We start from the raw sequence: 13,127 nt of genomic DNA, 5'->3' as shown, positions 1-13,127 counted from the left end.
GAAAAGGCTGTTCGTGAGTTTTCAGAGTGACTGGCAGTTCACAGTGACACGGATATGCATGATGATGAGACCTGTTGTGTGGATGAAAGTCTAGACCTTCTAGAGCCTTCCACTGGTTTCCTTGCTATCCGTAGGTACTGATTCAATAGGATCAGACCTCTTTCCTGTTGGTAATTGGTAGATCCTTTTGTTAAGTTTTCTTGGAGCTCACCAGGTATTTCATGGAAAGAGTAGCTTCGATCGTTGGGTTTTCCTTTCTTCTTCAGAATTTTGAGTGTCGTCTTGGGAAAGTGAAGTCTTGCTGTATAACACCTCTTGGCTTTGAGCAGAGAAGAGCTTGGTGGGTGAACCTGTAAGAGGACCTGGCTCCATGCTAAGTCCTCGTGCTGACCTCAGATGCTCAGGCCCAGCCCTGGGCGATGGGGGTCGGGGGCGGGGGGGGAGGGAGGCGGGATTCCAAGGCAGAAATGGCACTTGGGTCCAGGGTTCCGGATTGCCTCCCAGAGTTATCATGCATCCCCCCCGCCCCCAGCACTTAGTTTAAGCATTAATGAGATGTATGCTTTTGCTGACAGAAGCCTAGATTCAGCAAACCCAAAATACTATCTTTAAAACTCGAACCAAAGCTTTGAAATACTTTTCTAGAACAAAAAAACTGGTTCAGATTCACTGAGTGCCTGCTTGCGTGTGTGTCCACTTGTCTGTCTGTCTTATAGGTAGATGGAGAGGCTGCTAGATTGACTCCACTGCACAATTAAATTGAATGGAGCAAAAAAAAAAATGACTTGTTTAGAATAATAAATCAAGTCAGCTTCCAATTCTTGTTTTCTGCTTGAAAATAAGAGCTTGAAAAACTTTTTAATGGGGTTTTCCTATGACATATCCTGTCTGTGACATAGCTCATGAAATCCTATGACATTAGACTCCCAAAGAGGAATTTGGTTACTCACAGAGTGTTTCACAACTTTTCTGGGAAAAGGCAGCTCATGGAAGGAAAAGGTTCATCTGTAACGGTGAGTCAATTACATATCTTTGATGAAAAAGGAACATTATATTGTCATACAATTGTGTAGTGTGAATGTTGGCTCCTAAAAGTATGATATATTATAGCAAGAAAGCACAACTTCCTCAAGGAAGGTCATGTTTGAAACACACTTGTCCATCATGGCTGAGTAAAGGATTCCCTACTCACCATGGAGACAGAAATTAGAGATTGAGAGATGTTGCAATACCTAGCAAGTAGACAAGACGGTCTTTTTAAAGTCTATGTGTATTTAAAGCTCAACTTTGTAACATTTATTGATGCATGATTACTTTCAAAAATTACTTTTCCAATTATAAAAGTAATACATGCTCAATAATACAAACCTTTATAAAAGTTATAGATTCCACATCAGCTTTTCATTCTGCCTTTAGCATTGAGTTCCCCCATTCGCCAGGGTTAACCAGTTAATATATTGACGTGATTCTTCCAAACAATATGTATACAAATGGTATCCTTGGCTTTGAGACAGTGATTTAATCTTCTCTAATTGCTCATCATGGTACCATCTTTCCTTTTAGTTCTTGCCCATCTCACTGTTTATGTTTTTATATACTTATTTTTTTCACAAGTTAATATATGCACACGGTTGAAAATTCAAAAGGTGTAGAAAGAAACACAGTGAAGAGAAGTTTACTGCCTTATATTTCCAGTCCACCCCATTCCAGAGAAAACCATTGTTATCAGTTTCACATTTATCCTTTCAGAGATAGTCTATGCATATTGTGTGTGTGTGTGTGTGTATACGTACATACATACACACACACACACATATATACACACACATATACAATATATATTACATATATATTATACACACCTAGAAACTAACAAAGAGGATATATATATAAGACTATATATTCACGTTCCTATTTTTAACAACTAAAGTAGCATGGTATACACACTGTCCTATACCACTTGTCACTTAACAGTAGACCTTTGAGATTGTTCTATACCAATTCTCATAGAGCTGGGAGGTGTACTGTCCTCTTAAAGGTTGCATATAATATTCCATTTTATAAACAGTCCAGTCCCCTCTTAACTTAGGTTATGTGTAGTCTTTTATTATTGCAAGCATTGTGGCATTGGAGACCTTTGGATATAGGTCATTTTATACACATGCCGCGATACCTGAGTGTAAACTCTTGAAAGTAGAATTACTGGGTCAAAGACATTGCATATTTGAAAGTTGGACACGTGTGCCTAATTGCCATGCAGCTTCGTGGAGCTGGATGTGGGTACCAGCTTCCTCCTATACTGATAACTAATTTTCTTGGTGCAAAACATCGCATACTTTAATTTCGTCTTTCTTTTATATGAGTGGGATTGGGAATCTTTTCATATGTCTAAGAATAATTTATATATTTTGTATGTGTCAACTGTTTTCCATGTCTTTTGTCCATTTTTGTGTTTGGGTTGTTGGTCTTTTTCCTACTGGTTTGTAAGAGTTCTATATATATCGTGAATATTAAACCTTTGTGATATGAGTTACAACTATATTCTCAGTTTATTTCTATTTTAGCCACCATTCACTGAGTCCTTTTACTGTAGGACAAATCCCCCTGCTGGTCATTGTACTTCATGTCACCTCCCTAAGGTAGTAGTGGTTTTATATCCGTTTTACACAGAGGGAGAGGCCCAGGTCTGTTGGATACCAAAGCCCACTCCTAACCAGAATTCTGTACCCCTATATACACAATCTATTAATATATCATCTTTCCAGGTTGCCGTGCAATTTTGAAAATATGCTTTCTGAAGAATGCATAGCATTCCATTGGTTCAGCAAATTGCAATTTTCAGGTGCTGATGACTACACATTTTCATTGGCTGCAGGTTTTTACTGTTCTAGACAAGATTGCAATCAATGCATTTCTTCTAAAGCTTTGTCTCCAACGAAGCAACATAATGGCACCAATATTCCTGCAGAAGATAAGGGTATAGTATCTGAGGTAGCAAGCAGAGGGACTTTTGAGTCTATGATCCTTGATGGAGGGACCCAAGACAAACTCAGGAAGGAAATGGGGTGCATGTCAGGCCCTGCATTGGGGCACTGCATTGGCGTGCTAGACTTTTCAGCCCCTTTCCCTTACAAGGTCACGGCTAGCTTCATCTGATTCTGGAATGAAGCATACCATATATTATGATTCCAGATTCTCCTCCCTTCTAAAGCCGCCTTTTTGAGCAGTATTGGAGGCAGTCAGAGGGTACACTGGGAGACTGCAGGGTGCAGTGAGAAGGGGAGAGGGCTTGGAAGTTGGTGAACAATTTCTTTTTCTGTAGAATAATGTTTCTTACATGAATAGATATGATCGTGGTGCGTGACATAGCTGGGTGGTGCAAACATCCTCGTGTGTTCTTCCCAACTCCCTGCTCTGTGACTTTCAGGGTCCTGAGCACCAGGGAGGTGCCGCTGAGTCTAGATTTCCTGTAACCTTTTAAGGGAAGTCACTGTTCTCTTCCCTTCTCATCCATTTTCCCTCAATAAATTAAGGGCTGGTTATGTCTTAGTTTCCTACACTTCACTCCAATTAGAGATTCTTTTGGGTAAACAAGCTCCTATTTTAAATTGTAAATATTCCCATCAAATTCACATCTAAGCACAAATTGCTTTAAAGACCTGGCTCCACGCTGAGATGTGGAGCCTTTGGAGCTGGGATTTGGAGGAGGGACCTACCTGAAAGGTAGTGGGCAAGCGGGCAGCCTGGGGAGAAGGAGGTGGCCTTGGCCAATTAGAAAGGACACCTGGAGGTGCCGAGGCCCAAGCTTCCTTCAGTGTGTTCTTGAATTAGGGCTCGGAGAAATTTGAAAAGCTGCAAACCTCCATCTTCCCTACACCCTGGGAAGCGTGGAGAGAGAGACTTCCCTGTGCTGCCCCACCCCTCCCTGCTTTACAGGCTGGATAGGAAGGACTGTTGTTTTTTTTTTTTTTTTTTAATTTTATTTATTTATTATTTTTGGGGGGGCGTACACCAAGTTCAATCATCTGTTTTTATACACATATCCCCGTATTCCCTCCCTCCCTCGACTCCCCCACCACCCTCCCTCGAGTCCCCCCCATCCTCCCCATCCCAGTCCTCTAAGGCATCTTCCATCCTCGAGTTGAACTCCCTTTGTTATACAACAACTTCCCACTGGCTATCTATTTAACAGTTGGTACTATATATATATCTGTGCTACTCTCTTGCTTCGTCTCATCTTCCCCTTCACCCCCCGCCCCCTCCCAAACCTCGAGTTCTCCAGTCCATTCTCTGCATCTGCGTCCTTGTTCTTGTCACTGAGTTCATCAGTACCATTTTTAGATTCCATATATGTGAGTTAGCATACGGTATTTGTCTTTCTGACTTACTTCACTCTGTATGACAGACTCTAGGTCTATCCACCTCATGACATATAGCTCCATCTCATCCCTTTTGATAGCTGAGTAATATTCCATTGTATATATATGCCACATCTTCTTTATCCATTCATTTGTTGATGGGCATTTCGGTTGCTTCCATGTCCTGGCTATTGTAAATAGTGCTGCAATAAACATTATGGTACATGTTTCTTTTGGGATTATGGTTTTCTTTGGGTATATGCCCAGTAGTGGGATTACTGGATCATATGGTAGTTCTATTTGTAGTTTTTTAAGGAACCTCCAAATTGTTTTCCATAGTGGCTGTACCAACTTACATTCCCACCAACAGCGCAGGAGAGTTCCCTTTTCTCCACACCCTCTCCAACATTTGTTGTTTCCAGATTTTGTGATGATGGCTATTCTGATCGGTGTGAGGTGATACCTCATTGTGGCTTTGACTTGCATTTCTCTGATGATGAGTGATGTTGAGCATCTTTTCATGTGTTTGTTGGCCATCTGTATGTCTTTGGAGAAATGTCTATGTAGGTCTTCTGCCCATTTGTGGATTGGGTTATTTGCTTTTTTGGTATTAAGCTGCATGACCTGCTTGTATATTTTGGAGATTAATCCTTTGTCCGTTGCTTTGTTGGCAAATATTTTCTCCCATTCTGAGGGTTGCCTTCTTGTCTTGTTTATGGTTTCTTTCGCTGTGCAAAATCTTTTAAGTGTCATTAGGTCCCATTTGTTTATTCTTGATTTTATTTCCATGATTCTAGGAGGTGGGTCAAAAAGGATCTTGCTTTGATGTATGTCATAGAGTGTTCTGCCTATGTTTTCCTCTAGGAGTTTTATAGTGTCTGGCCTTACATGTAGGTCTTTAATCCATTTTGAGTTTATTTTTGTGTATGGTGTTAGGAAGTGTTCTAATTTCATTCTTTTACATGTTGCTGTCCAATTTTCTGGATAAGACCGTTTTTGAAGCCAGCCCCTCCACCTCGCCTGCTCGCATCTAGTTCCCCATGATCTCAGCAAATCCATTTTGGAACATTCTGTCACACTAAAGGTACCTAAATGGGATAGCTCCATTTAGCACAATAAACTCCTTCAACTAAGAGCGAAAGTTCTGACAAGCGGAATGTCTTAAGACAGAGCAGAGTTCCTTCCTGGAAACCTTGAAATCTCTCCTGGCAAAGGTATCACGCAGTTTCAAAGGAGGAAGCTGCCCCCATTGGCCTGCTGGCCTTCTCCCCACTCTGCCCACATCGTTTACAGACTCAGAACTACCCTGCGCTTCACCTCTGCCCAAGGTTCATGGTGACATCACAGAACGACAGAGGTTAGAAGCAGAAAGGAGGGGCATTTGGGGCGTTAACCGAGTTTGGCGCTCTTAATTTACAGACCAGAAAACTAAGACCCAGAAAAAAAAGTCTGGCCTTCCCAGGGTCACAGAGAAGCAGGCACGTGGTTTCAAAGACATTTGCTTTTTAATTTTCCCCTTTTGATTCTTTGCATACTTCCTGGGTCTGCTCCGTCCTGAACTGCCCAGGGTGCCTTCCAAGGGCAGAGCCCCGCCCTGTGGGTGGGATTCGCGGATTCCAGCCAGACCTCTGTTCCCCACCAGCTGTGACCCTGGGGAGGGCGTGGCTCCTTAGGCTGGGGCCCACCCCTCGGTGGAATGGGTGAGAATCCCCACCTTGCAGCTGGTGAAAGGAGCGAAGAGAGAAGGTATGTGAGGGTGTATGACCCAGCCTGGCCCCCAGGAGACGGGCAGTGGACCTTCGCTGAGTGTTGATCCTAGTAGCATTGATGACCTTCCCACCCGAGCTGCTAGGTCCTCACAGATTACCCTTTGCTTCCTAGACAACCAGGACCGAGTTTCCAAATGGCTTCCTTTCGCCCTGTGCAAGGCACCCTTGGAGACTAAAACAGATCAGGCTACAGCAGCTGGAGAATTAAACTTGCAGTACACAGTTGTTTTCGTAAAGTCAGGAAAACCACCCCAGACTTAGAGCCTGTGCTGAAAAGGAGGAGGATGGATGCACAGGCTTGAAGTGCAGATGCTGCTGGGTTCCACTCTGCTCCTTCCTGTCGGGAGGAACCTCCACCACCCTGCCCTGGCCAGCCAGCCAGGCTCAGCTCATGCTTTTGTAGCTTCCATCTAGCTTACCGGTTTAATGTCTCCCTCTGCCTCTGGGGGTAAACCACTTTCTGGAGCATCTCACTGTAACTTTGCCACAGAGCATTTTTCCCAATTCTACCATATTTTTGTAGCCAGCGGGAGGGGTGTATATGTGTACCAGTGTGAGTGATGAGTGTGCATGTGTGTGTGTGTGCAGGTGCATGTCTATGTGTATGCGTGAGCGTGTGTGTGGGTTTGCTGGGCCTGCCGTGGCAGCGTGCCACAAATTGGGCAGCTTAAGCACCAGAAATTTATTGTCGTACAGTTTGGAAACAGGAAGTGCCAAACCAAGGTGCAGGCGGAGTTGGCTCCCTCCGAGGGCTGTAGGGCAGGGTTGTTCCAGCTCCTCTTCTTGGCGGGTGGACCCCTGACTTCTCTCTCGGCCTCTTCACATTCCTTCTAGGTATGTCTCTGTGTCTAAATCTCCTCTTTTTATAAGGATACTAGTCACATTGGATTAGAGCCCACCTGCATGACATCACTTGACTTGATTACCTTTGTAAAGACCTTATCTGCAAATAAGGTCACATTTTGAGGTACTGTGTGTTAGGACTTCAATTTATGAAGTTGGGTGGGAGGGACCCACTTCACCGCATAACGGTGTGCATGGAGGTATATGTATGTGTGTGTGTGAGTAGGTGTAATAAACTGTGACATCTTAGACTCCAGTCAAAAGTGTGCCTGTTACTTAGATAATAGTACTTTAAGAGCACATACAGTTTCCTCTTTTGCGAACAGGGCAGATTTAAAACAATTTTTTACACACCTCCTCATGGGTGCAGAGGGGCAGGTGTGATTATGTAGCGGGTCCCGGGTACCACTCTTGCCTCTTGGCTTGAACGCACCTTCATGGAGGGCCCTGCCTTGTGGTCCTTCCCGAGCAGAGCGGTGCCACCCTGGGTGTGTGATTTCCCCTCCTCATTTTACTTTGGACCGTTAAGTGGCATCTTGAAATGCCTTTGGCCCTACAGCAGAACATTCCAGTTATTCCAAAGGGAGGCGTAACGTCAGAGTTTCCATAGCATAGCCCGCCCTGGTGACTTGGTATCCGCCAGTCACTGAGAAACTCCTGGATGTTGCTAAATTCAGCTCATTAAAAATGTCACTCGGATGTTGTAAATAGTTGTAAAGTATAGTATACATTTAGCTTCCTTTTCAAAAGAGCCTGCCTGGGCTTCATCAGTCTCGTGACTTCTTCCCAGACTTGTGTTTCCGGGAGGGTCTCAGGGGGTCTGTGATGCTGGCTGACCCACAGGCCACAGGGGAACACTGCCGCCGTCTTTGGGCTGCTCGCCTGCTTCACCAGGACAAATGGTCCCAAACTGACCCCAAATAGATGGCCCCAGAGGGCCATGCTTGGCATTTGTCCTTCTCTTTCTATTCAGTTTATCGTGCCTCTGTTTGCTTTGTCTTTTCTAAAATCTTACTGAAGAAAATGAGTTCTTCATGGCCCTGCGTGGCCCTGGAACTCTGGCTTTCCAGTCCGCCAGAATCCTAAATTATGCCCCAGGCTTTCCAGGTCAACCCAGAGTTCCCAGGGACCAGGTGGGTGGAGCCTCGTCCACCCTGGGGCAGCACTGGAAACCAGTTGTTAACACCATGATGTGGCACTGGGGGTCTGATTTTATGGTGAAAGAGTGAGGGATATATTTGTGGCACTTGTGTCTCCCCAAGGCACATGTGGGTCTGTTTTCTTTGTGGCAGAAGGTACTGGCTAGCCCTGAGAAAGGGAAAACCACTTCCCCCAGACATTCCTTGAAATTAGAGCACTCATCCCGGTCTTCAAATTCTGTCCCACTTCAGCATGGCACACAATGTAACCATTTAAAATATATCTGACCACGACCGTTAAAGGACATAGAAAGTGCTTGTGAAATAATGTGAAGTGAAAAAAAGTTGGCTACAAAATCGCATATACTGTGATCTCAACTCTATTAAATATATATTTCTAAAAAGAAGACTGCATGCATGCAATAAACCGTTAACTGCTTTCCTCAGTGGAGGGAGGATGAATAACTTTTATTTTCCAAGTTCTCTTCCGTAAGCATTTACTGTTTTACACACACAAACAGAAGCTGTCCTAAAACGTTCATGTAACTGGATGAAGTCCGTTTAACTGGATCTTCGGGACCTGTCAGATTTTTTTGCTGCCTTTAGCATCCCCAGAATATTAATTCCCCGCCTGCCCAAGGCCCATCTCTGACTTTCCAAGAAGACAGCCCTGACTGGTTCATCTCAGGACCGCTCAGCTCCCGCCTCCCCATGCAGCCCTGGGCGCCAGGAGTGGACGAGAGCTGCCTGGGGCTGGCCGGCCGCTACCCTCCAGGCTCGGGCCAGCGAGGGAGGGGCCGGGCCTCTTTGAAGGGGGTTAAAGCCCTTCTTTGTGTGAATGGCCTTTGAGGGAGCAGAGGGAGGGCCGGCTGTGACCTCACAGTCTTCTGTCAGGAGGCTCCGAAGGAATTTGTCCAGCTTGAGCCAGGGCTCAGGAAACTGCCTGGAGAAAGAGGCCGTTCTGACCGGGATGTGTGAGGCGGGCCCTCCGGGCGGGGTAAGCCGAGTCTGCTGACCTCGCTCATTGTCCTTTGCTTTCTAATCTGGAAGGGGAGGGGGAGGGTGGCCTCGGGAGGCCAGAGTCTTTGTGGAGGCGGGACTCAGCGTGGGGACTTTGGGGCTGTGCTGTGGATGCCTTTCCTGCTGGAGAGAGAGTGGGCAGCCGGGCTTGGACGGGAGACCTGCTTCTCGTCTTGCTAATCTTGCAAACACCCAGCTTTCATGTTCAAGGGCAGAGAGGGTGCCCACACGTCACCTGTGCCCGATAAGGCTTTGAAGATGGTGCGTGTGTGTGTCCTTTCCCACAACAGAACCAAGTAACCCAGCAGCTCTGGTGACAGGTTTTCTTGTTACTGCCTTGTATGTGTGTAATCTACAAGCCCTCTCTGTAGAACCTGCCACATTCACAGAGTGACTTGAAGCTTTGAGGGGAACGTGTGTGTACCTGTCTCCTGTGGGACCCAGGGTCATGGGAGGAAAACTTCATCAGCTGTTTTCCTAAGTACAGATTCCTGTGTGGACAAGGAGTTAATCTCGAAAGCCTCCGGGCGCTCTTTTCTCTTTTCTCCTGGCCCTGCCTCCACATAGTGGATTTTTGCCGGGTCCACGGTGGAGCCCAGATTTCTCTCTCTGCCATTACTGGTTGGCCAGGCGTGAATCCAAGATCCTGACCTATTTTAAAACCAAGAAGGACACAGCTAAGTTATAAAGAACTGAAGCCAGGCTTGCTTTTGCTTTCAGCAGAATCAGTTACCCTAGAAGTTTCAGGCTGCGGGAGCCAGAGTTCCCTCTGTGGCTTTGACCTTGGTTTATGCTGGAGGTGGGGACTGTCCTGTAAAATAGTTTCACAGTGAAAAGGGCCTTTGGTGGGTGGAGGAGCATCTGGGGACTCCTTGATAGAGCACGGAGTGTATTGCATCAAGGAAGAAGTGAAATTTGCCTTTCTTGGAGCTGAAATGAGGCATCTCTCCTCATTCAGGGGAAACCCTGAAATCTCTCAGTGGTTCTCAGTCCCTTTGGTAGGGGATGGATCTCCAAGTGACTGAAAGAAACAAGCCTTTCACCAGTGGCTGCAGAAAAGGCAACAGCTTCCTTCCTCACCTCCTCCCATCACACCCCATCACACACACCCTCTTCAGTGTCTTTCAGAGAAAACTCAAGCTGTAAATGTGTTCATCAAACCCCACCTTAACATCTTCCAGATGTGCAGCGTGACATCTGAGCCACTGACTTTTCAGCAGGGCTAAGGGGATACTATTAATAGGGCAGGCTGCAGTGCTGGGGAGACTCCCTTACGTTACACGGGGACCACTTCTTCACCAGGAGCATGAGTGAGTCAAGACATAGGCCAGCCTTGTTTCCAGTGGAGGGGGTTTCAGAAGCGCTTTTAATCCTGTCTTCAGCCAGCCTGTACCTGAGGCCTAAGCCAGAGAGAATAGCACGAGGGTGATGGCTATGTTGACCAATACCGTAGAAGCTCTCAGAAAGAAGAGCTGGGTGTGTAGGAACGGGTAGCTCTTTTTAGAACAGTCCGAGTCACATTTAGCGATATTGGCTTCGTGGCAGGAGGTCGGGGGAGGGTGGTGTTCGTGTCAGCCCCCTTTATTGAGGGTCATGTCATGATCCCTGAGCCTGCCTGGTCTAAATTTAGCTGTAACAACCCCAGAGCGCCAGGGGTCTTAGGTCTGCCTCTCATCAGCCAGGAAGGGTCTCTGGCCTCCTTGGGGAGTAGCCTGCCTCCCAGCTTCCCACGACCAACGTCAGCCCTTGGCTCTCCAGGCCAGAAGAAGCTCTGCAGGGAGGCGGAAGAGGAAATTTGCCTGGGACTGGGATGTGGCCCAGGTTATCACCGGGGTCACTCCCTCCACTTCCTGGCCCAGAGGCCTGGAGGCCAACAAAGGAAGTGAGGCATCCTCAGACATTCCCACTCTCTGTGCTTTCACACGGGTGGTGGAAGGGACCACTCAGAGTCCCAGCAGCTTCTCTAGTGGGGGTGGGGTGGGAGGGGAGGTGCAGGCCAGCTGCTGAGGAATGCTGGTGCTCCCGGCTTCCTGCATCCATTCTTTTCAGCCTGCACCATCTGACACCCTGAACAGGCGGGAAATTTCTCTCCAGTTACTGCTGTAGCACTCTGTCCGCCTGTGCTGTTTGCTATCTTTAGGTGAATTGGTCTTCTCTCCTTCCAAGGCTCTAAGCTCCTTGCTAGAGCGTGGAGACACCCCAGAGCCCTAGGGAACTCCCATGGCCCTGGCACAGGGCTTGTCACTCTACAGGTTCTCAAGACACGCCTCTCCTTGCAGGAATGTACTTTGACCTCTTCAGCCTCTATGCTCCCTTTCCATACTCCTCTGTTTCCCTTGGTCTGGGGAGTCCGTCTCCCCCAGACCTCCCAGCTGTGGCTTCACCCCATCCCTCCAAGGCTGATGAAGGTCAGCAGACCCGCACAGGCATCTTGCAGGTGTCTAAGCATCATCCCCCAGCCGGGTTGCACCCTCTCCTCCCAGTTGCCTTTGTGATGGAAACTCTGGCCAGGAAGTAAAGAGTCCTGCACGAACCATTCTAGAGAGAGCCACGCGTGGCCTGTGGAATATAGCAGTTATGCCCTGTGTCCTAAAAACTCAATTTAGGAAAGAGAGGGAGGACAAGAAAGGAAAACAGAGATGCCCTCTGGTTTCACAGTTACGAGGAAGTTTTCTTTCATAGCCGTGCCCCTGTTCCTAGGCCAAGAATGAGTTTGTATTTTTGGTGGAACTTAAAAATAACTGGATTAAAGGATCAGGTCACTTATTACCTGGGGAAAGGCGTTTCTAATTTAAATATCGTGGCTTTAGTAGGAAGTAATCTGGGTCATTCAGAGCAGAGACACCAGCTCATGCAGCAGGTGCCTGATGTTTGAGTAATTTGGGTCACACGGTGCATCTAGGCTAGGAGCCTGGGACGTTGGTGACGGTCATTGTTAAGAGCGGGGTAGGGAGGTAGGGAAGTGGCAGACACAGCAGACACGTGAAGTGAGTGGAAGCTTCTGCTTCTTGCTCGCCCTTGTAGCGAAGGACACCTTTCTGGTGTCCCCGTGTGTCCAGCCAGATCTGCTAAGGAAAGTGTATTTCCTTCAAGTTCTTTCTGTACTTGATGCACCCAGCTGCGGGCCCAGGTACACTGGGAAGAAAGAGCACACTGCTGTCCGTGACCTAAGCTGGGCAGGCATCAGGGCCTGATGTGTTTTTGGTGCAAATCAAAGAGGCTTCTAGAATCTCACCGGTGCTGCTGACTCTGGTGCTGGGGAGGAGTCCTAGCCTTGTCCATTGCCGTGACTGGGATGTGAGATTTAGTATTGTTCCTCTGGGATGTCATCAGAGGAAGCAGAGGACCCCCTTCAGAGGCCAAATCCCCAGACTGAGCAAGAGGTCAGCACCTCCATTTCTAACTGGGGGGTCCTGCAGGTGGAGCAGAAGTAGGAACTGAACCTAGGTCTCCAGAGAGTCTGTCTCTGGTCCATTCTGAACAAGGAGGGCAAAGGGGTCCTTGACTTCTGAAGCCAAACTGTGAGTCTTACATGACTTCTAGAGATTCGGCTGTGCAGACCATCAGCCAGAAAACTGAGCAAATGCTCTTCAGATCCATCCACCTTCTTAAGACGTCCCTTGTTTTTCTGGAAGCTTCCAGTCATTGAGAAGATCTTTTTTTTTAAATTAATTAATTTATCTATTGGCTGCATTGGGTCTTCGTTGTTGCACATGGGCTTTCTCTAGTTGCTGCGAGCGGGGGCTACTCTTCATTGTGATGTGCGGGCTCCTCATTGTTTGTAGTGGCTTCTCTTGTTGTGGAGCACGGGCTCTAGGCATGTGGGCTTCAATAGTTGTGGCACACAGGCTCAATAGTTGTGGCTCATGGGCTCTAGAGCACAGGCTCAACAGTTGTGGCTCACGGGCTTAGTTGATCCGTGGCATGTGGAATCTTCCCAGAGCAGGGCTCGAACCGGTGTCCCCTGCATTGGCAGGCGGATTCTTAACCACTGCGCC

At 47.1% G+C, this 13,127-nt stretch overlaps 1 protein-coding gene across 5 annotated transcripts in view; it reads left to right on the top strand.

Annotated features, from left to right (window-relative positions):
* PALM2AKAP2 (PALM2 and AKAP2 fusion) overlaps nt 1–13,127 on the top strand; it is a 335,745-nt gene that overhangs the window by 284,945 nt on the left and 37,673 nt on the right. Inside the window, exon 1 of one of the 5 annotated variants that reach the window (XM_057720832.1) lies at nt 9,020–9,106. The exons of the other annotated variants lie outside the window; for them this stretch is intronic. Within the exon in view, the coding sequence (XP_057576815.1) occupies nt 9,080–9,106 (27 nt within the window). The 5' untranslated portion in view covers nt 9,020–9,079. Of the gene's footprint in view, nt 1–9,019; nt 9,107–13,127 lie in introns of those variants that run through there. 5 annotated transcript variants of the gene reach the window in all.

This window comes from Hippopotamus amphibius, chromosome 2 (genome assembly GCF_030028045.1).
Source record: "Hippopotamus amphibius kiboko isolate mHipAmp2 chromosome 2, mHipAmp2.hap2, whole genome shotgun sequence".
Classification (NCBI taxonomy): domain Eukaryota; kingdom Metazoa; phylum Chordata; class Mammalia; order Artiodactyla; family Hippopotamidae; genus Hippopotamus; species Hippopotamus amphibius.
The sequence above is the reverse complement of the archived record's forward strand: the minus strand, read 5'-3'. Positions and strand labels throughout refer to the sequence as shown.